This window comes from Parasteatoda tepidariorum, chromosome 5 (genome assembly GCF_982258835.1).
Source record: "Parasteatoda tepidariorum strain Cologne lab strain chromosome 5, Ptep-v5.0, whole genome shotgun sequence".
In the NCBI taxonomy this organism is placed as follows: Eukaryota; Metazoa; Arthropoda; class Arachnida; order Araneae; family Theridiidae; genus Parasteatoda; species Parasteatoda tepidariorum.
The window spans coordinates 57,441,292-57,465,971 of NC_141759.1; the positions used below are offsets into that span (position 1 = coordinate 57,441,292).

The following is a 24,680-nucleotide window of genomic DNA, read 5'->3' on the forward strand; positions in this document are numbered from 1 at the left end:
ATTCTTATAATTACACTGAAAAAGCTAAAAAAGAATAAAATTAAAAATTTATTAAAGCTATGATTAAAGCAAACGATCTCTACTAGTGACTTATTCCTGATAGTAGATATAAAAACTTTCATTGACATAAAATAATCAGGAATTTTTTTTTGTTCAAACCAATATTTTAAATTGTCTAATATCCATAAACGAATGCAAAATAAAAAAAAGCGTTGAGTTATATTAAAATAAAATTTATTCACAAAAGAAATTTCAACTGTTACAATTAGAATTACAAGAGTTCTCTTCTGAATCTTCATTCTGAAATGAAAGCAATTTTTAATTAGAAAAAATTTTAAATTTAAAAAAATAAATGTATGAATGTTTTGAAAGTAATCTAATTTTACAGAAAACTTTATATTGCCACAATTCAATTTTATTGATGTTAACATAGAATTACTTTCATCTTTTTGCTGACTAGAGACTCTTCTAACTTCTTCTGACGCTTGTTTTGAGATTTAAGCTGCTTTTCTTTTTCTTTACTTTTAAAAAGACTGGAAATAAAATATAAATAAAGTTTAAAAACATGCCTATAGGTATAACATATTACATAATTTCAATTTGTAATTTGTAATTTTTCTATGTATAATTATTCTTACAAAATATACATAATTCTTAATATTTTCTTACAAAAAAGTTTCACAAAATTTTTAAAAAAAAGTTCATACGCTATAACAAGGTGCGTAGCCAAATCCTTCAACAAAAATAAGCACCTTTTGAGTACGTTTTAAGTACTATATATATTAACAAAATGCAAAATAATTTTCAAAGATTTTACATGATCACGATAAAATAATCAGTTTCTCTTTTCTTGATTAAATTAACTATTATAAAATGATCAAAAGGTTTTTCGGGTCGGGTGAAAAATGAAACCTGAAATTGAAAATATCTTGCAAAATGCAGCAGAGTTGCACATGAAGGTGCAAGAATCTCAGACCGAACCCAGCTTAGTACACGCACATGTTATTTAATCAAACATGTAAAAGGATGGGCGCTTTGTCGTTGAATGAATTGTAAAAACATTGAATAGAACAATATAAAAAGTACGTTTTCGTATAATAAGTGGTGAAAATTGACGTGGTAAAGAAAAAAAATCTAATTTTCGAAAAGGGAAAATTAAGCACTTTTTAAAAACACTCAATGAAAAAAGCACCTTTAAGGGCTTTTAAAAAAGGAAAATCCAAAATAAGCACCTTTAAGCACTTTTTAAAAACTCTACGCACCATGCATAACCAAGAATAAAAAAATCCAAGCACTGATTAACATTTCTGAAACATCTTACTGTGTTCCATTTAGTCATGGAAGTAAGATGGTCACTTTACAATAAAGTGACCATCAGTATGATGGTGGCAATGAAGCACTGGTGGTGTAGTTGGTTAAGCCATCACTCATACTGGAGTGGGGAAATGGGGGCCATGAGTTCAATTCAGGTCACTGACAAAAACAACCGGCACGTGCACGCAGCAAAGTGCACTTAATATCTTCTTGATTGTGGTGAGGAAGTTTAGAGAAAGGAGTAGCAGCTCAGGCGCTGTCGGAACTGGGAAAAAACTTACCTGATATTCTGATCATAGGAGTTAAAAGATAGAGCCTTGAAAAATAGTGCTTGGCCATGGTCAGGTACTGTGTGGTAATGTGGTTAGTATTGCCCACACTACAGCCTTTATTTCCCAAACAGGGTGGTACTCAAATACCCTGGTACAACAATGTGCAAAGTTGAGTTGGCCTTAGGAAATGGAACCCGAAAACTTCTAAATGGCAAATGAGCGCTTTAATCACTGTGTGATTGCTTTCCTAATTTATTATAATTAATATCGGTTATTTATGAGCTAAAGTATGCAAAAATATGCAGTGTTCTCCCTGAGCGTTCTGGCCTTTTTGTAAAAATAGGCTGCCATCCCTTAAAAACGCTATCTTTTTATTTATTTTTCAGAAATTTTTTTTTAAATAGCTAATTATTAGCTTTAATTATATAGCTAAAGACCGCATAAGATATTCACATCTTTTATTTGGGAGGATATGGATGAATTTTTTAATGATTTTAAGTTTTACCATTTGATTTATTTTGATAAATACCTTTTAATTTAAAAATGCATCTTTAAAGTTGCTCATCAAATAATCCATTTTTTTTAAGTTTACTTTTTTTTGAAGAAAATTTATACGCAGAGATTGTCATTAACTTGACTTTAATTATTTTTCAAAAGCTTCAACTTTTTCTGTTATTTTGATAATGAGAGAGAACTATTTTGTGAACTATACACATAAAATATTACAAAAGGGTAATTTTAAAATTGAGGATCAAATTCAGTTATTATGTACATAATACTATTACATATTTTGATAAATTATAACGGTGTTAGGTAAGTACCCTTTTAAAACTGAAAGTGCCCTTTACTACAAATAAGCACCCTGTCCTTTTGGAATTCCTAGGTTGAACTCTGAATATGTATTTCTATATATTTGTGATACAACTTTACAAAAACACCTCTAAAAATAAAATTAGTTTTGCATAAAATTGTGTCATCGTTTTTCTTTATTTAATATCAAATACTTATGAGGAAAAGCACCAAATATATATACAGTGAACTCTCGCTACTACGATATCCGATACAACAATAACTCCCTCTATTACGATAATGTTCTGTGGTCCCGCCAAACTAGCATATGGATTAATGTTATCCTCCTCTCAATATAACGATATTTTCTGAAGCAGTAAACCTCTGTAAAACGATTTTTTTTTTTCAAATTTCAACATTATTTTCTACATTTTTTTATTGGTTTTCAAATAATGTAAAAAGCCTTTTTGTCATCTTTTGCCATTTTTTTCATCTTTTCTGATAAAAGGGTCACTGCTGGTTATGATCTTTCACCCCACTGTTATTTCTTTTCACATCAGAGAATGGCTTTTGTATTCAAACTTCATTCCCCCGTTGAGGTACTTAGTTGAGGACCCGTTGAGTTAGCACTGTTGAGGTACTTAGACCACCCTAAGCGCTTCATGTTTTGGAAATTGCCTCCCTCAGTTCTTAAGAAATCACCCTTTCATTTCCTTCATGTTAAAAGCTGATCATGAGTCATAAATGACCACACACATCACAGTAACACCTGAGACCCTGAGAAGGTACTGTTTCTGTAGAAGGTGGGTGGAGCACGTTTATTGAAATTGAATAGGAGAAAAAAATGTTCACTGACCATTGGTCATCGTTCATCACTCACAATTTTCGCAGGAGTTAGTGATGAAGAGATTCTCTCTGAAATTACAGATGAAATGGAAAATAATGATGAGGAAGAAGATGGTGATGATGATCCATGTGAATCACAGTCTGTATTGTCACCCCATGAAGCTCTTCAATCCGTAAAATCTCTAAAGACATTTTTCTCAAGTCTTCCATTCACAAATGAAAATCATTTTCGGACATTAGACTTAATGCATACTTTGTTAGTTGACTTAACAGTCAGAAAAATGAATAAGCAAAGAAAAATATCTGATTTTTCTCAATAAAAGTGTTTTTTTAAGGCAAGTTTAGAATCTTATTTTCTGTATTTATATCCATTGTTTTTAATGCTTAACTGTAATAAACACTTTGCAAATTAATTTTTTCGATAATATGTCAATATATTTATAGTTAATGAATATATAACATTAAATTTCAAAAAATCTCATTGTGACCCAGAATTATATGGGCCCTCGATATAACAATATATCCCTCTACAACAATATTCTTATTTGGTCCGCAAAATATTGTTGTAGCGAGGTTTTACTGTATATATATATGTTTTATCATGATTGAAGATTTAACTTAAATAGTGTTTTTATGAAGAATACTTCTTTTGGTGAAAATGCTGTGTTGTGATTTTTAAACAAAAGACTTTTGAAACTGAAAAAACTGCACTGTCAAAAAAAAAAAAAAATTGTTGAAAATGAAAATCGTAAAATTGCTGATAATGCTACTACAGATTTTTGATTGTGCTAAAATTTTTACAGTGAGAACATATGTAAATGTTATATAATTTATATTACTTTTATATATTGTTACCATTACAAATTTGGTTATTTTATTTGTACTTCTACCATAGGGAAGATTTTGCAAATGGATAATTTCAAAATTTTGGGATTCTAACTAAACATTTTTGGCGAGGGGGGATGTAACATAAAAAGCTTCTATTAATCTTTTTACGTTAGTTTCTTTGCTATAAAACAACTCTTACTTTATTACTAATTAATTATTCTAAACGAAATACTTTCTCACACTTTTAAAAGCCACATCCTGTTCTTAAATCTATTTTTGGCTCAAGTATGCATTTAATTAAGAGCAGGACATTTTTCCCTTTGCTCTTGTGTGGGAAACGTTCGATCTATCTCATAAACCAATAGCAACTACTAAGATTTCCCTCTTTCCCTAAATTAAGACATTTTACGGATTTTACTTTGCAAGATTTTCCCTAACATATAACCAAGGAGCGCAACTTTTCATGTGCACTTTCACTCAATCTCATGACTGCTCTTGTCTAATAATTAATAAATAAATTTTGTACCCTCCTTCCCGACCTATGACCTGTTTTAATCCTTCCACTCGGCAACGACGTTATATATATATATATATATATATATATATATATATATATATATATATATATATATATATATATATATATATATATATATATATATATATATATATATATATATATATATATATATATATATATATATATATATATATATATATATATATATATATATATATATATATATATATATATATATATATATAAGTTCAAAATGAGTGCTGTTTACTTGCAGCTTAAGCGCAATAAATGTTACTTATTGTTTTTCTTAACTTTCTTAGTGTTTTCTTGTATTTATTTATTTATTATATATATATATATATATATATAAAAAATTTACAAATAAATTTGTGTTATAATTTTACAAAAATATCTCTAAATATAAAATTAGTATTGCATAAAGTTTACCACAGAAGTTTGAAAAATGTAGACTAATACTTAAGCAATTCAGTGTTGCACTCTCAATTAGAAAATTAACTAAAAGTGTTTCCTCCTCCAACGAAGATACTAATGTTTTCAATGGATTATACAGTTTATGAACTACGACTAAAATACTTTGCTTGTACACATACTAGTGAAATTAATTTTTTAATGAAAGGAAAAAAAGTGCTATACATATTACCTGCTAGTAGTTTTTACAAATAAGTTTTACAGTAAAACTTATTAACAGAAATGCCTCATATACATTTTATATAATATTAAATACTTTCTCAAGGTTACATAAGTTCACACCATTTGATGTAATGTTATTTTGATGTGATATATAATCATTCTTTTTGGCTAAATGTTGCAAGACAAACAATTATGAAGTTATTTCTGAGTAAATATACCATGAAAACTACACACAGATAAAAGATATGGTGCCAATCAGTAAGTCTGAGCATTTGATTGTCATTCTTATCAACTTTATTCTATCCTTATTTAATTGTTTTTTTTCTTTCAAAAACTAGATACATTTTAAAAGATGTGAGGCAACATAAAATTTATAATTCAAAAATATAATAAACAGAAACATGTAATTTAATTAAAGCAATTAAAAGAACTAAACTTTTTAGAATGTATTTTTAATTCAAAATTTACTCTAGTATTTAAATTTGTCCCACAGTATGGTACACCCAACCATGGCCAAACCTCTTCTAGTCCCATTTTTCAGGTCTCTAATTTTTAACAGTCATGGTAGGAATACCATGCAATTTTGACTGATTATCCTTTTTCCAAACTTCCACCACAACCAAACAGAAGACTTTCAGCCACAACAGATTTAATAAGTCTCTTGCTGTGTATGTGCATCCACTGTCAGGAACGAGCTCTTCGCGAGCAGCGTGAATGAGTCCTTAATTGACTGTCACACCAAAGCGACATAAACAGCATGATAAAATTCTTGACATCAATTATTATTAGGGAATTTAAGAGAGATATACAGTAAAACTTTCGAAAAACAGACTCTTGCGGAACTGTGTCTATGTGACCAATATTAAGAGATGGACGCTATTTGGAATTATAAATGAATTGGTAGTTCAAAAATTACAAGTAGTGTCAAATGGCAAAAAGACATCATGCATTTAATTTTTAACACAGCCAAATAGGGTAGTTAACTTTTGTGCGTTTATACCTTTTTTATATCCAAAACAAAAAAAATTTTATACCTCAATGTAAGAAATGTTTGCTTACAATTATTACTCATATTTCAATTATTCATTTACTAAAGTTCTTATTCAGACATCCACTCTTCCAGTGTCTAGAAGGTGAAAAAAGAAATCACTCAAATATTGGTCGGCACACGCACACATTGTTTCTTTCACGCAAATGCTGGCAATTTCTACAGACTACTTAAATTAAAATTTGACCAATGACACATAAAGTGCTACCTTTCATAGTGTACGTTAAAACAAGATTATTGTGATTAATGCAGACCACTCATTAAAGATGCAGATTATCTTTAGTGGGTGCAATTGAACTGCCAAATTTATGACTGACTTCTGTATGAATACCTAAAAATTTCAACAAAACAAAATCCCTGTGGTTCATCCTTGAAAGTTGCAGATTACCTTCAGCGGGGGCAATTGAACTGCCAAATTTATGATTGACTATTGTATTGTATGAATGCCTCAAAACTATTAGCAAAGACTTCAATGCCATGACAGATGGGAGAAAATATATTTATATATTTAATAAAGATCAGTTTAAGTGGCTATAGTTCAGAAATCGCTGTTTAGGGATACCCCATAATGTAAAACCTATGGAAGACATTTGTTTAGAGGTGGTCGTTAAGGGAGGTTTTACCGTGTCATTTTATTTACTGTATCTTCTCATAAACTAGAGACATAGCTTAAATAGAGTCCCACTAACAAGTGGATTAAAGTGTTAAGAATTTGTGTGATATTATAACTATCATACCTGGTAGTTGCTCTGCATTTTGGGCCCCAGTTAGGAGTGGGGTTAATTTGGAATCGGAGAAGATGATTGCTTCGAGATTCAGGATCAGCATCTGGATGAGTTTCAAATGAAACTTGGGTTCTGTAAAACATTAATTCTAATGTTGAAAACATTTCAAATACTACAAATAGAGATAAGTATATTTAATAGAGAATATTCATTAGCAGTTTCAGAATTGCGTCTGCATAAAATCAATACTCAATCAAAGTAATCAGTTTTTTTAAAAGAGTCAGAAAATGAAAATCTTAACAGACAGAAATCTTAATCTTACAAAATAAAAATCTTTAATTTATGTAACTTTTTTTTTGATGTATGGTTTGTTTAAAAGTATAAAATAAATCTTAAGAGTAAAATCTATTACTTGAAAACATTTTAACTTATAAATATAGCAAACACTTGATTTAATAAATTGATTATTTTGTAAAAGAAGTTTCAATTCCTAAAAATTCACTTATGAAATCTAGTTTTAAATTACATCTTAATATAAAAATTAAAACCATAACATGAATTATTAACTACACAATTTTTCCTTAGTATACATAATTTTTTTTAAAAAATACAGAATTAAGATAAATCCTTATATCAATTATAAATAAATATGAGACTAACATTTTTACATTAAATAATAAACAAAATTTTTTTTTAATATTATCTATAAAAAAAAATTAAAAAGAACAAGAAAAGAGAGTAGTTTAAAGTTTAATACAGGTAATATTGATTTAAAAAAATGCATTTACTTTGAATCATTAGCCATTATTGTTTTTGATGGTTCCAGCTCAAATGTTTTTTTGCCAGGATGTAATTTTGCCTGAAAATGAAAAACAAAATTGAAAAAAACAAAACTCCATCAATATTATGATTTTATACATTAACAGTTTCATCTTTTAACATAGTTTCGAATTATAATCATTGAACAAAAATGTTATTTAGCTTATTCATATTGTCATTCAAAAAATTATTCATTTCTTACAACCTTTTTACGAAGTCATAAAGTTTTGAGAAACATATTTCGATTTTAGCAAAAATTAAACATAAATGCGTAACAAGACAACTAAGGTGTCATATCTCAGTTAAAATTTAGGACAATGCACTTTTTAATTTAAATTAATAGCAAAGCATCTTTATGAATTATCTGTAACCACCTGCAACTAACATAATTTGAATATATATGCATATATAGCAAAAAATAATAAATTGAAAGAATCAATTACTGAGAAAAGTTGACAATGAGGAAGCAAAGCAGTAATATTTACTTCTTTACACTATTTTTTATTTATATTTACTGGTTCAAAGACACACATTATATATATATACATACATGAAAATTATTTTTGATAAACCTTTTTTTTTCAGAGTGGAAATTAAATTATTCATTATTTACATATACAGAAGAGCCTTGATTTTTCTCTTGAGTCCATTTGTTTAAAACGAGGGATACGGAAAAACGACGAATTCGAGTCAATGCAAGATATCAAATAATGACTTGAAAAGTATTGAAGAAGCATAGGATGTGAAATCTAATCAGTTTACAATAAGTATAAAATCTTTAATTGAAGAAATCTGTATTTAATGCAAAATTTTTCATGATGCAAAAGAAAGATGAATAAAAACCTTTTTTTATTTAAAAATTTTGATTTCAAAACACACTGTTTTCTTCTCAGTACAAACAATAAACGTACAACATTCATAACACATTTCTGTTCATTTTACGCAAGCTCACATAAATACAGAAAATTCATCATTGTTTTAAAGCTTCATGGCCTTCCACAAATGTTGGCAGCGGTTTTGTAATTTTTATTGGCATCACTTTGCACTTTTTCAACTTTAGCAACCATTTCTTTAACCCACAACAACACAAGTGTCAACATTTTCCTTAGTTGATACGGAAACATAAAACCTGTTGTTTGAGGCATTTTCCATCAATTCAACATTCAATTTACGTTTTTAATTGACTATAACTAATCCTCTCTTTCTTCTTCATCATTAGCATTAGAAGTTACTGAGTTTCTTCTGGAAACAAAAGAACATCAATACATTTTTTAATGTTGAATTTTCAAATGATAGAGCCAAGAAATCTGCTAATTCCAAAAACGATCTAAGCAGGTTATTAAAATTACAGGAATAGCATTTGTTACAGGACTATTAAAACAAGACAATACGAATGGAAAAAACAAACGATGTGGGAACAATGGATCGAGGTTCAAATGTACAAGTTTCTACTTTTAATTTCAAAAGAGCAGTTTTGAATTGTCAGGATTAAAGTATGACACCAGACAATTGTATTGTTGCATTAAAAAAAAACTTAGTTTTAAAAAATTAATTATTAAAAATAAACCAAAATTTAAACTGAACAACTAACATTGTAACTGAAATTGCCATTCAAACTTTTTAAGAGGGGAAAAAACAGAATAATAGCATTGTTTAAACATATATAGAAAATACTTTAAGTATAAATGTTAACTGTGATATAAATCAATCTAATTAAGAAACTAAAATAGGATATCTAATCAATGAACAATAATACAAATGGCCATAGTATTACAATAAATTCAATTTGAAAACTAAAAGCATAAATATATTTAACTTCTCGTATAACTAAAATAGACAAACCCAGGATTTGAAGATATCCCATATTACTTCTTGAGGAGCATTTGTTTTTATTGAAGTTGGTGAACAATGGGATATTGAAACTTTGTAACCAGCATGAAGAATAGCAGATCTAAAAGCATAAATAAAGTTTAGCTAAATTTTAAATTTTCTTTAATTTTTAATTATATGAAATCAAATGACCAAAACATATTTATCAGAAACTATTAGCAAAATATTTAAAATAAAATCCTTAAATACTTTAAGATTCTTTATACTAACACTTCTTTCTCAACTTATTATCCAACATTTACTAAGATTATACACTGTAAAAAAAGACCAGAATTACAAAACTGTATACATTATGTATTAAATTAATAAACTCTTCTGCAAATAAACCAGGTTCTAAAATATTGGGAAACATGCAAAGTATTCAATCCAAATTAATATGTTTCTACACTAGGTGCTAGGCGAAAATCAAAGCAAAAATCATTTCATGTCTTGCAAAGTATTGCTGGAATTAGTTTCAGTCATTATTTAAAATTTTAAGTGACTGATATCAGAAATTTTTTTCCTTTAATTCTGTAAGTAAAAGAAAATATAAAGCAAATTTAGGAGATTTTGCAACTGGCTAGTAATAGCACTTTTAACGGTGGACACTTTTTAAAACACGTGGCCTCTTTTTCAATTGAAAATTTTAAACAATTAAAAAACTTAACATTAAGAAGGTATTGCATTTCTAAAGTGAGATAATTATATAATATATAAAAACTTAATACAAGAAGCAATTGTGAAATAAAGTAATTTTCCGAATATTATAAAAGATTCATAATAGTTTATAAAAAAAGTGGCAACTGGAAACATTTTTTTATCACTATTTGTTATATTTTCTTGTCCTGTGATGAGTGAAATTTAACTCATACCATTTTACAAAAATGAACTATGTTATCTATGTTTCACTAAATTACTAGAAAAAAAGTAAACAACAATGAAAATCTACATAAATTTCAAAAAAACACATTTATCAATGTTGGGTGTATAAATATAAAGGCATGTAAAGGTATTATATATTTTTTAAACACCATAAAAACCCTATTTTGTTCCTGATTCTCACTATATTGACATCAGTGTTCAGTATTATTTAATGTAGCAAATCACCCTGGGAAGAAATACAGCTACACAGCACACCGTAGAAGAAATCATACACTTTACCATGAAAATAATTAATCTATTTGGACTCCATTTTGCTTAATACATGGGATTTATAATCATCAAAATCGACCTACATCAATTAAAAACCGTTGCTTAATTAAGAAATTCAAGTCAAATAGTAATAATAAATAATCCCAATATAATGTAATGACTTTATTCTGGGTGATTAAGAATTGGTGAAATAAATGCAAATTAAAGTTGAAAAATGGTTAAAAAATAAACAACAACAAAAAAATTGAGAGGCAATAATTTACATGGAAGCACTTTTAATTGTTGCAAAATTGCACAGGCCCGAAACTTATGATCTTTGAAGAAGCTTAATAATAATTTTTTAGGTTTTAAATCAATAAGAAAAACTTAATTGAATTTAAAAGAAATATCACATAAAAATAATTATTATGCAAACTTAGTAAAAGCAGATAACATAACTATAGTATTATAGTACATATAAACACATGTTAGGGCGTGTGTAAAAAACAACAACATAATATGGAAGATATTTTAATACAAACCTCATCTGAATATTTGTAGGAGATATCACATGCAAGACACTTGATAAGCGTTCTATTCTATGGAAAAGTGGACAGTCATCCAATTCCTTTAATAATAAAATTAATATGTTTAAAAAAAAAAAAAAACAGATTTTTTTTAAAAAAAAATGCACTCTTAGCTTTCTAAGAGAGATTAAATATAATTATTAAATAATCATCTATGGCAAAGAAAAGATACTAAAAAATCATCAACTATTAACTACGTCAATAATAAACATATTTTTAAAGTATGAAAACAAAAAATGTTTTATTCTGAAATACATTATATCTCTTAATACTACCACAGATGATTTAATTGTTACCTCTAATATAACATTCAAAACTCCTAACATGCGCTTGGATGTTTTGTAAAGCTCAGCTTCTTCCTTAACAGTCTCCACAGTTTTTTCAATAAAATCTTTGTTATGCAGATTTTTAGACCAAATAGGACCACAAACCTGTCAAGAAATAAAACATTTTTACCTTAAAAAATTTATTTTTATTAAAAATAGGTACTTTTCAATTAACCCAGCACAAGCTTTTTAAAACATTATGTTGCCAAAAAATGTAGACCTACTCCAAAGTTTAAATTCTTTTTTTTTACTATTTTTATTTTGTGATTTTTTAAAACATTGAAAAAGAAGACATTCACAAAAATTTAAATAAAATAACAAAAATTAATTTTTCTTTTTAAAAAAATACTGAATTTCCTTATGTCTGGTTAATTAAAAAATACCAAATATTACGTAACTTTATATTTTCAAAACAAAATATACTAGTTTTCCTAAATAAAAAGAACATGCTAAGGTTAGTGAAGTAGATGGTTCCAAAGTAACTTGATATTTCATTTGACCTTTTCTCGCTTTTCAACAAAAGTGATTAGAATTAAATTATAAATACTCAAAACCTGTTATTTTTCTTTCAAGTAGGCTGAATATGCCAATAAACTAATCTTATGCACTCGACTTTACAGTGACAGAATAAAGGTTTAACTGTAAAAATAATTACTAGTTTTAAACATATCTTTAAAAAATGCGCGAAAATATAAAACTCACCTTAAACGAATGACCACAATTCATACATTTTGAGTCAACAGGAGGACCAGTACCAGGTGAATACTTTTGACTAAAAAAAAAAAACAATATAAATATCGGAAGAAAACTAGTAAATCTAATACTTCGAGAAAAATATTAAAAATATCCATAAAATATTTAAGATAACAATTTTTAAAAAAATCCAGATTCATAAATTAGCTTTAAAAAATATTAATCACATATAAATAAACAGTATCACTTTTAATGAAAAGTTCACAGAATGTTAAACAAGTTTTAATACAATGTTAAAACTTTAATGAGTTTAATTTAACACAATCACTAGTTTAAACATCAATGAGGATAAAAGTCAATTTCATTTCAACCTCACCTTCTTATCACATAAACACTTCTCTTGAAATAACAGTTTTATCACAATAACAGTTTTATCAGTTAAATGTTATATGCTAGGAGTTTTTCTAGACAGTTTAATCTACATGCTGGGCAATTTAAAATTTAAAGTAATTCAGTTAAATTTTATTAAGAAATTCCAAATCCAAATTAATGTGGCTCAATTCAGAAAAAATATTTCAGTTAATAATGTCGAAAATTTATTAAAAAGGCAATACAATTATTTAATAATTACTAACGAATCATTATTTCATGAATATGTGAAAGATTCTTACAAGTAACATGAAAAAGTTTCCTAAATTATATAATGCGGATATTTTACTAGAAATTTTAAATCAAATCTAGTCATTTTAAATCAAAAAATTTTATTAATGGCAATAATAAAGCATGCATTTATATTCAACAAATATAAAATGATATTAATTTTTACAATAAATAACAAAACATTTTAAAGGAATAATATAAAGTCAAATTACTTTTCTCAAAAAATTACCATACGTATATATTGATTGATTTCTAGCAACTATGTGAAGTAAATATATTAGGACACAAAAAATGCAGTTACTTTCAGTTTCATAAAATGTAGTTAATATAAAGCTTTGTCCATTAGTCAGAAAACTCATTTACACATGCAAATAATGAAAGAAAACAAATAGTAAAGTGAAATTATTCATATTTTTAAAACGTTAAAAATTAATAACAGTCATACCCTTTCTCAGTTTTTAATTTTTTTCCAAGTGGTTGTAAATAGTATGATTCACATCCATTGCAAATATAAACCATAGAAAGCTTGCTAAAAGATAAGAGACAAAACATTTAATAAAACTATTGAAAATAATTAAAAACAAATTAAAAGTATACAACACAGTTCATAGACAATATAATAACTAAAAATTAATTTATAAAAATAATGCTGAACAAAACTTTGAAAATTAAAGTTAATGTAAGTACCCACACTATTTGATATATTGTAATAAATATTACTAAAAACTACATCAATTTTGAACAAAAATGATATATGTTAGAACCTTTACTTTAACATAAAAGAATATACAGTAAAATTACGTAGATTAAAATTATTTTTCAGCTTTTAAGATGCTTAAAAAAAACCCCCACCATTTTAATGACTTTAAGTGAATTAAACATAGAGTTAAAAAAAAAAAAAATTCTATAAAATATATTTTTAGTTTTACAAAGATACAAATTAAAAATAAGCATAACTTACCAAACACTATTTTTTACAGCAATCGGGCTAGTGAATATCCGAACAAACAATCTGACATAAAAATCTACACTGAGAGATAAGATTGGTTCGATATACCTTCCATATCTGTTTGCATGTGATTCAATAGCCTGCAGGACTATACGGAGTGCCTGTGAAATGTAACGGTTTCTTTAAGAGTTGCTTTTTTTTTTGAAAAAAAAAAAAGAAAATATGTTTGAAAAATCTATTTAAAAGTGTAATAGTATGAAAAATCTATATAAAAGTGTATTGTAAAGATTTTATAATTTTTATAAAGTATCCCTCTATATTGAAGTAGCTAAATCAGATAAAAATTATTGATAAAAATTTATGCATTTAATTTTTTTAAAAGAATAAATGTTAGAGTAAAAATCCATTTAAAGGGGAAACAGATTTTATATTTTTTTTTTTAAAAATCACACTTTATAAAACAAGTTAAATCAGATAAAGATTATTGATAAATATTTATACTTTTATGATTTTTTAACAAAACTTTTTCCTTCTCAAATACAGCAATTAATCAAAGTAATGAAAATTGTATGTATAAGAATGTGTGTAGAAGTAATATTAAAAGGAATAAAATTGCAACTGCAGGACATTGAACCTTAAAAACAGTGCAGTAAAACACAATAGTCCTAAATAAAAGAATAAGTACATTGAAAGAAATACCAGAACTATAAAATTATCCTAGTAAAAAATATTGAAATATATTTATCAACAAATAATAATTTCTCTTCTAAAAAATGAATTAAATAATGTGAAAGTAAATACTGTAACCCATTTTCCACTTTGTCCCCCTTGATAATTTTTATTTTAATTTAACTTTAATATTTTATAAATAATTATTGAGACCAATTTATAAGACTTAAGGATTACAAACTCAACATAAAGAAACCCTAACAAATATAAATATAAAATAGATCAGCACATAAATTAAGTCAATTCAAAATATGATATTCTCTGCAGAACAAAAACAGACCATTTCATGGCAGCTACCAATCTTAGCAGATACTGCTCCATACTTTGCATGACAAGCTTCTATACCATTACCACATAATATTGCCATATCAGTACAGGTTATCATTAAAAGACCTGTAACAAGGATATACATTTTTCAGACAAAATAAAGAAATGAAGTATGCATCATTTTTTTTAAATAACAAAGAATGAAAAGTAAAAAACTTTTATTAGTAATAAACTATAACTCTAATTAAAAAAATCCATAGAAATGTAATTTCCAATAAACATTTTAAAAAGGAAACAGTAATAATTAAATTTAATAATTTTATCTAATGAATGTTTAACCATATTTCTGCTCATAAACATAAATTCTTATTTTACTATCAGCTCAATAATTAAAAATGTTGCTAACTCTATTAGTTACCAGAATAAGAAGAAAATCTTCAAAATCTTAAAGTTACTAACTCAATACAATAAATAAACAACAGTAACATATTATTTAAAAAGCCTTTACTTTTTCATTACACCAATTTAAATAAAGAATATCTTCAATTATTTTTTAATAGAATAATTCATATTTAAATTATTAAATCTTTATAAAACTAAGACAGTAAATTAAGTAGTAACAACCTACAATACTGTCTTTATTTATCATTTTTTTTTTATTCATAGTGAGTTAAAATGAAAAATGCCACAAGTTCAATTTTAAAAGAATAGCTCAAATTTTTATTGAAATTTTAAATTTAAAATAACATGAAATTAAAAACAAAAGTTAATAACTTATGATATAAATCATTTGTCTCCTTTCTATTTTATATTCATTATGCATTTAAGTATAAATAAAAAAAGAATTAAAAATTTTATTAACTTATCTAAAATTTTAATAAGTAATATTTTCATAAACTTACAAAATGACACTTAAATAAATATTACTATAATACAAAGTACAGTATCTCTTTGGCATATTGGGCTTATCAGGGAAAAAGAAATTATGATACATTCAAAATTGCAAAAAAATGAAGACAAATGTAAAATAGCAAAACAATAACATACAAATATGTTACAACATCTTTGTGAATAAAGTTAGCAATAGAAATGTACTCTTAATTTTATTGCAACTTTATCTTATTATTATTCTAGCCAAGTTGATACGATGGGCAAAGTCTTCGCCTAATTCTACATGGACACAGTGTTTGATTACAAAACACTTTATTTGATGTTGCCTTAGTTGTTAAGAAGCTACATTAATGTAATGTATTCAGTGATTTCAGAGCCAAAATATTCACACAAAGTAGAGTGATGACAACCCTACTTAGTAAAATAATTGTTGTAAAATAATAAACAATGATTACAACCATCATTACAACTAATAACTAATGAAAAAGCACAATTTTTTCTAGCAAACGATCTTTTAAATGTTTGGCATTTCCGAATTACATTTCAGATCATCAATTTTACACTTTTGTGTTCACCTCAGTAGTTCACTAATTCCAATCGATGCTATCCTAGAATATTTTTCTCACTCTCATGTTCTCGAAGCTTATCTGAAGTTGCATTTTTCTCTATTAAATCTGTGCAAAAAAGTTGTCATTGCAGTGAATGAAAACTTATGAAGAAAAAAAAAGAGGGTGTTGGTAAGGTCGGAATAAATGCCTTCTTAACGAGATTTTGCGTAGGTAATGAAATTTATATTTTAGATTAGCAGAGCTCCAAGAAACTTTAGTCAGAACATAAAATATTGATTTGAGGAAATCCACGAATTTGCGGAAGAATAACATGCCTGATCTTTCGGAAGTGAGTCATGTTTAGAAGATTTTACATTTAATGCAGGAAAAGATACCAGTGCTTAAATCTGTATTTTATAACCATAAATTATTAAAATATTAAATGTAATATTTTCGCTTTTTTCACTTTTAATTTTCTTTTAATACAAAATAATGAAAAAAAGTATGAAAAATATGTTTAATAAAAATTCTGCAGGCAGGGGTTTGCTTAGAAGAAATTTGGGTCCGTTATGGACCCTTCACAAAATATCTTTTCATAAAAACAGACCCTTCACAAAATATTTTAACTTAAAAGCGGACCCTTCACAAAATAATTCATCTTTTAATCGAATCCTTCACAACTTTGTTTATCTTCATTATCGTTTTGTTATTCGAATAAACCCTTCCCAGGGGGGAAAAAAACTTATTCACATTATTATTATTTGCACAAATTCACAAAAGCAGGACTCTGGTTGAAAGAATGTGATTTAAAGCTTATTTTACATTCACAAATTACAAGTAATTTTTTCACAATTTTACAAAAACAGGACCTTTCACAAAATGTCTGGACAGACCCTTGGTCTGTCCAGACATAAGAGAAGGGTTAAAGGTCTGAATTAGAGAAGGGTTAAAGGAAGAATTAGAGAAGGGTTAAAGGTCAATGATATTTAAACCCCATTTCTACCTTCAAGAAACAGTAACCTATTCTTCTAGTGTCATGGTGTGAGGAGAATACATAGAAAATGCTAATCATCAATAATTTTATCTTAAGAAAAAAATTCTGTTTTCTGCGAATTCTTGGAAAGAACCATACATCCAAATATACAAATGAGCTTTCCTATTTATTTACCTCCATCGCTAGTGCACTGAACAGCAGCATCTAAGAATGGAGAAGCTGTTCCATATGGATCCAAGTCCACCACATCAAATCTGTCCTTCACATGACGATTTTTGTACATTAGCAAACTGTTGAAAAAATTTAGAAATATTAATAACAATATAAACTTTCAACACATTTTCTTTATTATGACATTGAAGGCAAATTATTTAAAAATACAACTAACACTATTTCATGTCTCACTATAGTAAGTTAATATACTATATACCTAGAATAGTAAGATATCCAATGAAAATATTTTGGATAGTATCTACTCCATAAGATATAGACACGCTTCAGAATTTTTGCATATTTCATTAGACTTTATAAAATATTCAAAAACTAAAGTCCTACAGTGTGGATAATTTAAAATCGTTAGTATAATACATCATTTTCAAATAAAATTCAATTTATTTCTGTTTTTCTAGTTTTTTCCAACAATATTAAAATTTTCAAAAGTTAAATAGGAAAAAGTGCTTGCAAAAATTTATTATTTAGCAGTTGGTCTATTCAAAAACTTCTGTTTTAATCACACATTACTAAATTCATAAAGATTTTATGTGTGTATAATTTGGACATAATTCAAAACAAATGTCCAAAGGGGATATTGATGATGAAAAATTGAAAAGGGTTCTTGAAATGGATGATCTATCAATAAGACTTGAGTATGCTACATGCAAGGCATTTGTAAAGCAATCTTTGGTTTATGATATAATCAACATCTGAAATTGAGGGATAAATTCAGAGAAGTTTGAAGAATTATCATTGAAAAGACTAGAAACATGTAAAAATAAATTCTAGAGATATTGAAAAAGTAGAAACATGAGAGAAAAAAAGTATTATGCAAAGTTACATCTTTTAATTTGAGTTTAATCCTAAGACAAGATTACTACAGTAAAAATTAAATTTAGAGCAAACACCTGAAGGAAGGGGTGACATAGTATCTTTCATATATGATATAGGGTTAGTGATTTGGTTATTTTTGTTGACAAGTGGGTAGGAAGAGTTCAAAATAGCCAAAAATATTTTTATGTGATATTTGAACAGCCCTTAAAGTCATTTATAAAAATGGTTGAAACAATTTTGCCTTACATGGAAAAGAAATATTCAATACTCAATTACTTTTTTAAATTATTCATTCAGTTTCTCTTAAAATTTAAATATTTATTTTTTGAAGGAAAAAAAAACTTTGCTAATTATAAATGCAATCCCTAATTGCTTTCCTTCAGGGTTGGCATGATTTAAATAATTTGATATAAATAATGATTAAAATCGCAATTTAAATTACTTGATTTTTTTTTAAAGTATTTTAAAACTAGAATTTTTTTTTGACCCAATTGATTTTTTTTAAAGAATCATTATGTAAAAAATATATTTATAAATATATTCTTTAGGGTGTGATTCTTGTTAAAGTCTGACTTCATTGATAATGAAGGTAATATCGAAAGAAAAAATGAAAGGGCAAATTATTATATTTAAAATTAAACTAATAAATAAATAAAATTAGAGACTAAAAGTAACTGTTAAATTATAATTTTTCATTGGTTGTATGTAAAATAATTTGCTGATAATAAACATATTTCAATTAAACTCATTCAGTTTTAGGTTTATTTGAATACTTTATGTACTTTTAAACGATATTAAACACATACTTAGTGTTTGCTAATATTAAAAAAAAAAGACTTGTTCTGCCGAGAGAAACTTATATCATTTATTTTTAAGGATTCTGATCTAAACTAATTTACTCTTCATTGGATATCTAACAGACAAATTACCTCTCTGTCTTTAAAATTTTAGTATGTTTAGCTTAAAAAAAATTTGATTTTGCTTATTCAGAGATTAATTTGTAACAATTAAAAAATATCAACTATTTTAACTATATTATTAAATTTTAAATAATATTAAGAATAGTTAATATATTTTATCGGATGATTTGGCTGGTTAATATATAGTATATATATGATTTAAATTTTTAAAAAAATCTAATTTAAATCAAACAAATCTCATTTTCTTACCTTTTAAAAAGAAACATGAATTTCACCAACCCTTTTTTTCTCACATTTTGCAATTTATGACAGAAAAAAAAACATTTATTTCTTTTTTAACTTTAAAAGATATTACTTACGATGCATCTTCATTAATTGATTGAACAATATCTTCAACATGATTGTGTTTGATATTTCTTTCAATGCTAGCAAAGGCCTGCCTATCTCGATCATTAGCAATAATTTGCTCTAAATTTGGCACTTCTTTGGCAAAGCGTATGGATCTCAACCCAGAAGCTGCTAAAGCTTCTAATACTTTAAGTTTTGGCTGAAAAATGATAAATCTGAGTTAAAATAAATAAATATACAAAATTAAAGTAAAGAAAAGAGTAAATCAATAGCAAATTGTTTATTAAATTACCATCAAATTTTTTTATCCTTAGTACATATTTATATTTCAAGTTAAAAATAGTTTAAAATATGAATGATTGCAAAAAAGATAACAGAGTTTTTTTGAATCACACCTAGTATATTCAAAATTTGAAAATATAGTCATAAGCTTTGTACATGAAAAATAAAAGATAAACATCTCTAAAACAACTTTAAAATTTACTTTAGGTTAAAAACTATTCATAAATAAAGTAAAAATGTGAATAGCCTTCACATGTATTTGAATCAAATGTTAAAATTATAGAAAAGGGAAGAAATTAAAAAATCTTAATTAAAAATATTATTTTAATAATTAAAATTATAAATTATAATAGTTTAACACTCTGAGTACTTAATTCCAATTTTTTGCAGCTGATATTTTAGAGTCAGTTACAGCTAGTATTTTACACACCTTAAATATTGTTGCAGTAAGGCAAATTCCATAATCATAAAATTTGCAATGAGCTTCTTGGATAAATAGCACTAGTCAAAATCTGCTTCACAATGCATAACTTATGTGATATTACCTATACAAGTTGACTGTCAGGACTAGGACTGGGCGATATAAGAAATTTTATATCGTGATGCATCGTCAGTTTTGCATCGCAATATAGCGATGTATCGCGATACAGTATTTTTGAAATTCATTTACTTGTAAGGCGCAGAAAGTCAGATTTCTATCAAAACTTCATACTCAGATTGATTTAAATCAATTTATGAATTTGATGTACATGTTTTGCTTAAGAAAGATATTAATGTTATATTTTCTAAAAATGATCGCGCAAATAACGAAAGATTTCTTAGTTTAAAGATAAATAATGAAAAAATAAATGAAATTGAAATTTATCAATATATTTACCTAACAATATAGAAAGAATATTTAAAAAATAAGTTTGTTAAAAATTATTCGTATGCTTAAAACAAAGTGCTAAAAAAATTTAAAAAAAAAAAAAAAAAAAAACACTATTTTTAATCATTATTATTTAACATAAATAATAAAGTTAAACTGAATAATTACCGAATTCTGATCGAAAAAACAAAGTAAGATTTAATTTCTTAAAAATAAAAACAAAAGAATTATGATATTCGATAATATATTCCACTGACAATATTGAAAGAAAATTAAGAAACACGATTATACTCTTTTATAAAAGGAAGTGCTAAATGATTTTAAAAAAAGAAGTCGCAATCGCAAATATTACTAATTTTGTTGAATAAACAAAGTTGATTGACTTATGTCTAAATCCAAAAGAGGAAAAATGAGTTTTGTTATAATTTTATTTATAAAAATGAAAACAACTAAAGATTTATAAATTTAAAATCAGTAATAAAAACCCATTAAATTATTATTTTATCCAAAAAGTTTTTAATAAATTAAAATAAAGTAAAAAATAGCCTAACAAATTTAATTACTTTTTAATTTAACTCTTTATGGGCACCTTAAATTAGATTTCCGTTTATAATAAATTCAATAATGTAAAATAATACTTAAACATATAATATCAAAATTAATCTTCACATTTAAAAATAAAAAAGAAAGTTTTGTTTAAAAAAAAATTACTTAATTAATTAAGAAACAAGCGATCACAAAGTCAGTCCCACTGAAAATAATCTACAAGAAACGATTTTAAGTCGCGACAAAGAGGAAAAAAAAAACTAAGAGGTGCGGAAACAAACAAGCGAGATCACGATACATGTTCTCAAAACTGATTCTGATTCTACCGCTCATCAATCAAGGCCGTTTCAATATAACGATACGTACATCGTCTTCCCCAGCGCGAGTTGGCATCCTTGCGTGTCTTGTATCACTATATCGTACATCGCTATATCGTTCGTCTTCGTTACTCGACGGCTTAAATCAGATTTCTGATGCATCGCCTGGAACGAAAGTCGCTGTATCGGTCTGCCGATACAGGCGTTAAATCGATATGTCGCGATATATCGATTTATAGCCCAGTCCTAGTCAGGACTGTTAAAAATAAAATCTAGCTGACAAGAGCGAGAAAACTAATGAAGCATGCAACGCCAATATCAAAAATTTCACAAGCGAATTTTATATATTTTTTTACATTTATTTTAGAACAGAACGAGACTGGCTTTTGCTTGAAGAGGCTGAAATTGGTTGTAGATGTGTCTTTTCTATTTTTCAATTGCACTAAATCACATTTTCAATTAATTCATTGGTAATTCTGCTAGTCTAGACCTAGACCACTCAGCTATTCCCTGAGACTGACAAAAAATAAATAGCTTGAGAGGGTAAAAAATTAAAATTATGGGTGTATTTGACTGTATTTCCAACTCTCGGACTATTGATGTCAGTATTTAGCTACAGATGAAGATGATGAATTCTGAAAGCAAAGAAAGTAATCAACAAGCTAAATAAAAATTTTCAAATGCAAATGCTCCAACTTACACACTCCACATCTCCGGTGAACTTTCTAGATTTAATCCTATCTTCTTTGACATAACTGCCATCACACGAGAACTGTTTTAAAATTGCAATGCTAAAAAAAACAATTAGAAATAATTTAATAAAACTCCGATTTAAATAATAACAATTCATATACACCGTAAAAAATATTATCTATGGAAGTTTACCAAAAATAATGTAATGCTTGAAACTTAAATGGGAATGTTTCCATGTCGTAATCTACAGCCGAATAATTGACAAGCTTAGTTCACTTCCGGCAGCGGTCCACAAGAAAATAAAAAAGCATCACAGATGGGGACCAACTCATAGCCACCCCCAGGAGAACCACTATCTGTTTTTTTAAAATTGTTAATTAAAGAATCAATTTTGCAATTGCAGTTGGTTCAACAAATCATGATACAGAAAGAATTCAACTTAAATTAATACACAATTTGAAAAGGTAAAATATGTATATATGGGGAGGATTTCCGTAACATGATCTATGGCAGAATTATTGTCAAGGTATGGCAATAAATTTCTTAAAAATCACAGAAGGGGCCCAACTCGAAACCATCTAACCTCTACTTGTATAAGTTTCTTTTAAAAAAACAAACTTGCACGTTTAAAATTTATTTGGCGCCTTGGCGATTGTAGTTGGCAAACAAATCACAAGACGACATCTCTAAATCTCTAAAAGGGGGTATTTCCGTACCGAAATCTGTCCTTCCAACAACGATCACCAAGGTGCCAAACAGATTTTAAATTTTCAAATTCCAAAAAAAAAAATAAATAAATGCGTAGATGTTTGCCCGGAGTGGCTACGAGTTATTCCCTTCGAATTGGTAATTTTCTGTGTTTTTTTTTTTTTTTTTTTAGTTTCTCGCAGGCCGCTGTCCAAAAGTCACCAAAACTTAAGAGTATATTATGCCACAGATCACGATACGGAAATACTCCTTAACACATGTAACATGACTACATTAAAACATAATTACAAATTTATGCTCATATGAAAATCGCTAGTATTTATGATTAATTAAACAAGAGGTTAATCATTAAAAGACAATAAAAGAACAATGAAATAATATATTTACCTTAAATCTCTATTAAACTCTTGAACTGGATTGTAAAAAACATCATGAGAACTCGGAAAAAGAACTTCAGCTTGGCCTTCAGCAACCACAGTGTAAGGTGTTTTGTCAATATAAATTAATTTTTCAAGCGATTCATCGGTTGATAAATGTTCCTCACTACATGAGTTCATGATTTGTTGACGATTAATATTTTTATACTTTCTTAAATAGGCACGCAAAATTCGCGAAAACATAAACACGATGTGCTTGTCTTCTCTTTATTTACAATTTGATTGATATATTGATTGTAAAATTGATATTGGACTCTAATTCTTGATTTAAACTGAGTAATATTTATTAGCTTGTAGCTTGTTACATTGTTTTTTAAAAACAGAAGATATTCTGATTTATGGAGCATTCTCATTGCAGACAATTTGCATATGCGGCTGTGCGTCAAGCTGATTAACGTCCACCAATCGCTGTAGACAGATGCGTTTAGTGAGTTTGTCGAGGGAGAATGTATTTTACCTATTCGCGAAAGCAACGCTTGAAACTGCCATCTGGGGAAGGAACCGGTTCCATGTCTTGACCCTCACCCTTTCCACTTTCTCCCTTCTTAGTTCCCAACATTTGAAATTTTAATAGTTGTTGTTTATTTCATGCTATGTATTTTAATAACAATAAACTGGCAAGTATTAACAACGCAATATTAAGTCTTTGATGTTGAGTTAGCAATAGCCAATTTAATTGATTTAATTTGAAAAGATGCTGCTGGTTGGGATAAAAATTTTAAGTGAAATTAATGATCAAAATCACAACATGCTTGATCTAGTATCCCATTAATTTTTTCAGAGGAGGTACAAATACGCGAATAGAAAAATTCATAAATCATGGTTGCTAGTTTTTTAAATTCTGAAAAGTATTTCGAATAAAAGTTCAATAATTTATTCAATACTACTAATCTTAACCTCCTTAGCATGCAGTTTAAGTTTGAAATATTATTTGAACTAAAATTAAAAAAAAAAATGACGATAAAAATTATTTTCCTTTTTAAATCACAAGATTAAAAAGGAAAGATTAAAGGACAAGATTAAAGGGTTTAAAATCACAAGATTACGGAGTTAAACAT

At 26.9% G+C, this 24,680-nt stretch overlaps 1 protein-coding gene across 1 annotated transcript; it reads right to left on the minus strand.

Moving 5' to 3' along the window:
* Positions 1 to 217: 217 nt before the first annotated feature.
* Positions 218 to 23,869, minus strand: Trm1 (tRNA methyltransferase 1). Its single transcript, XM_043050853.3, has 15 exons — positions 23,573 to 23,869; positions 22,485 to 22,575; positions 19,783 to 19,970; positions 17,631 to 17,746; positions 15,037 to 15,149; positions 14,040 to 14,188; positions 13,524 to 13,607; positions 12,428 to 12,497; positions 11,696 to 11,830; positions 11,355 to 11,440; positions 9,655 to 9,763; positions 7,782 to 7,852; positions 7,006 to 7,125; positions 440 to 533; positions 218 to 300 (listed from the first exon to the last, which is right to left on the minus strand). Exons 1-15 carry the CDS (start codon positions 23,803 to 23,805, stop codon positions 253 to 255), a joined length of 1,707 nt encoding a protein of 568 aa, XP_042906787.2. The 5' UTR covers positions 23,806 to 23,869; the 3' UTR covers positions 218 to 252.
* Positions 23,870 to 24,680: the final 811 nt, after the last annotated feature.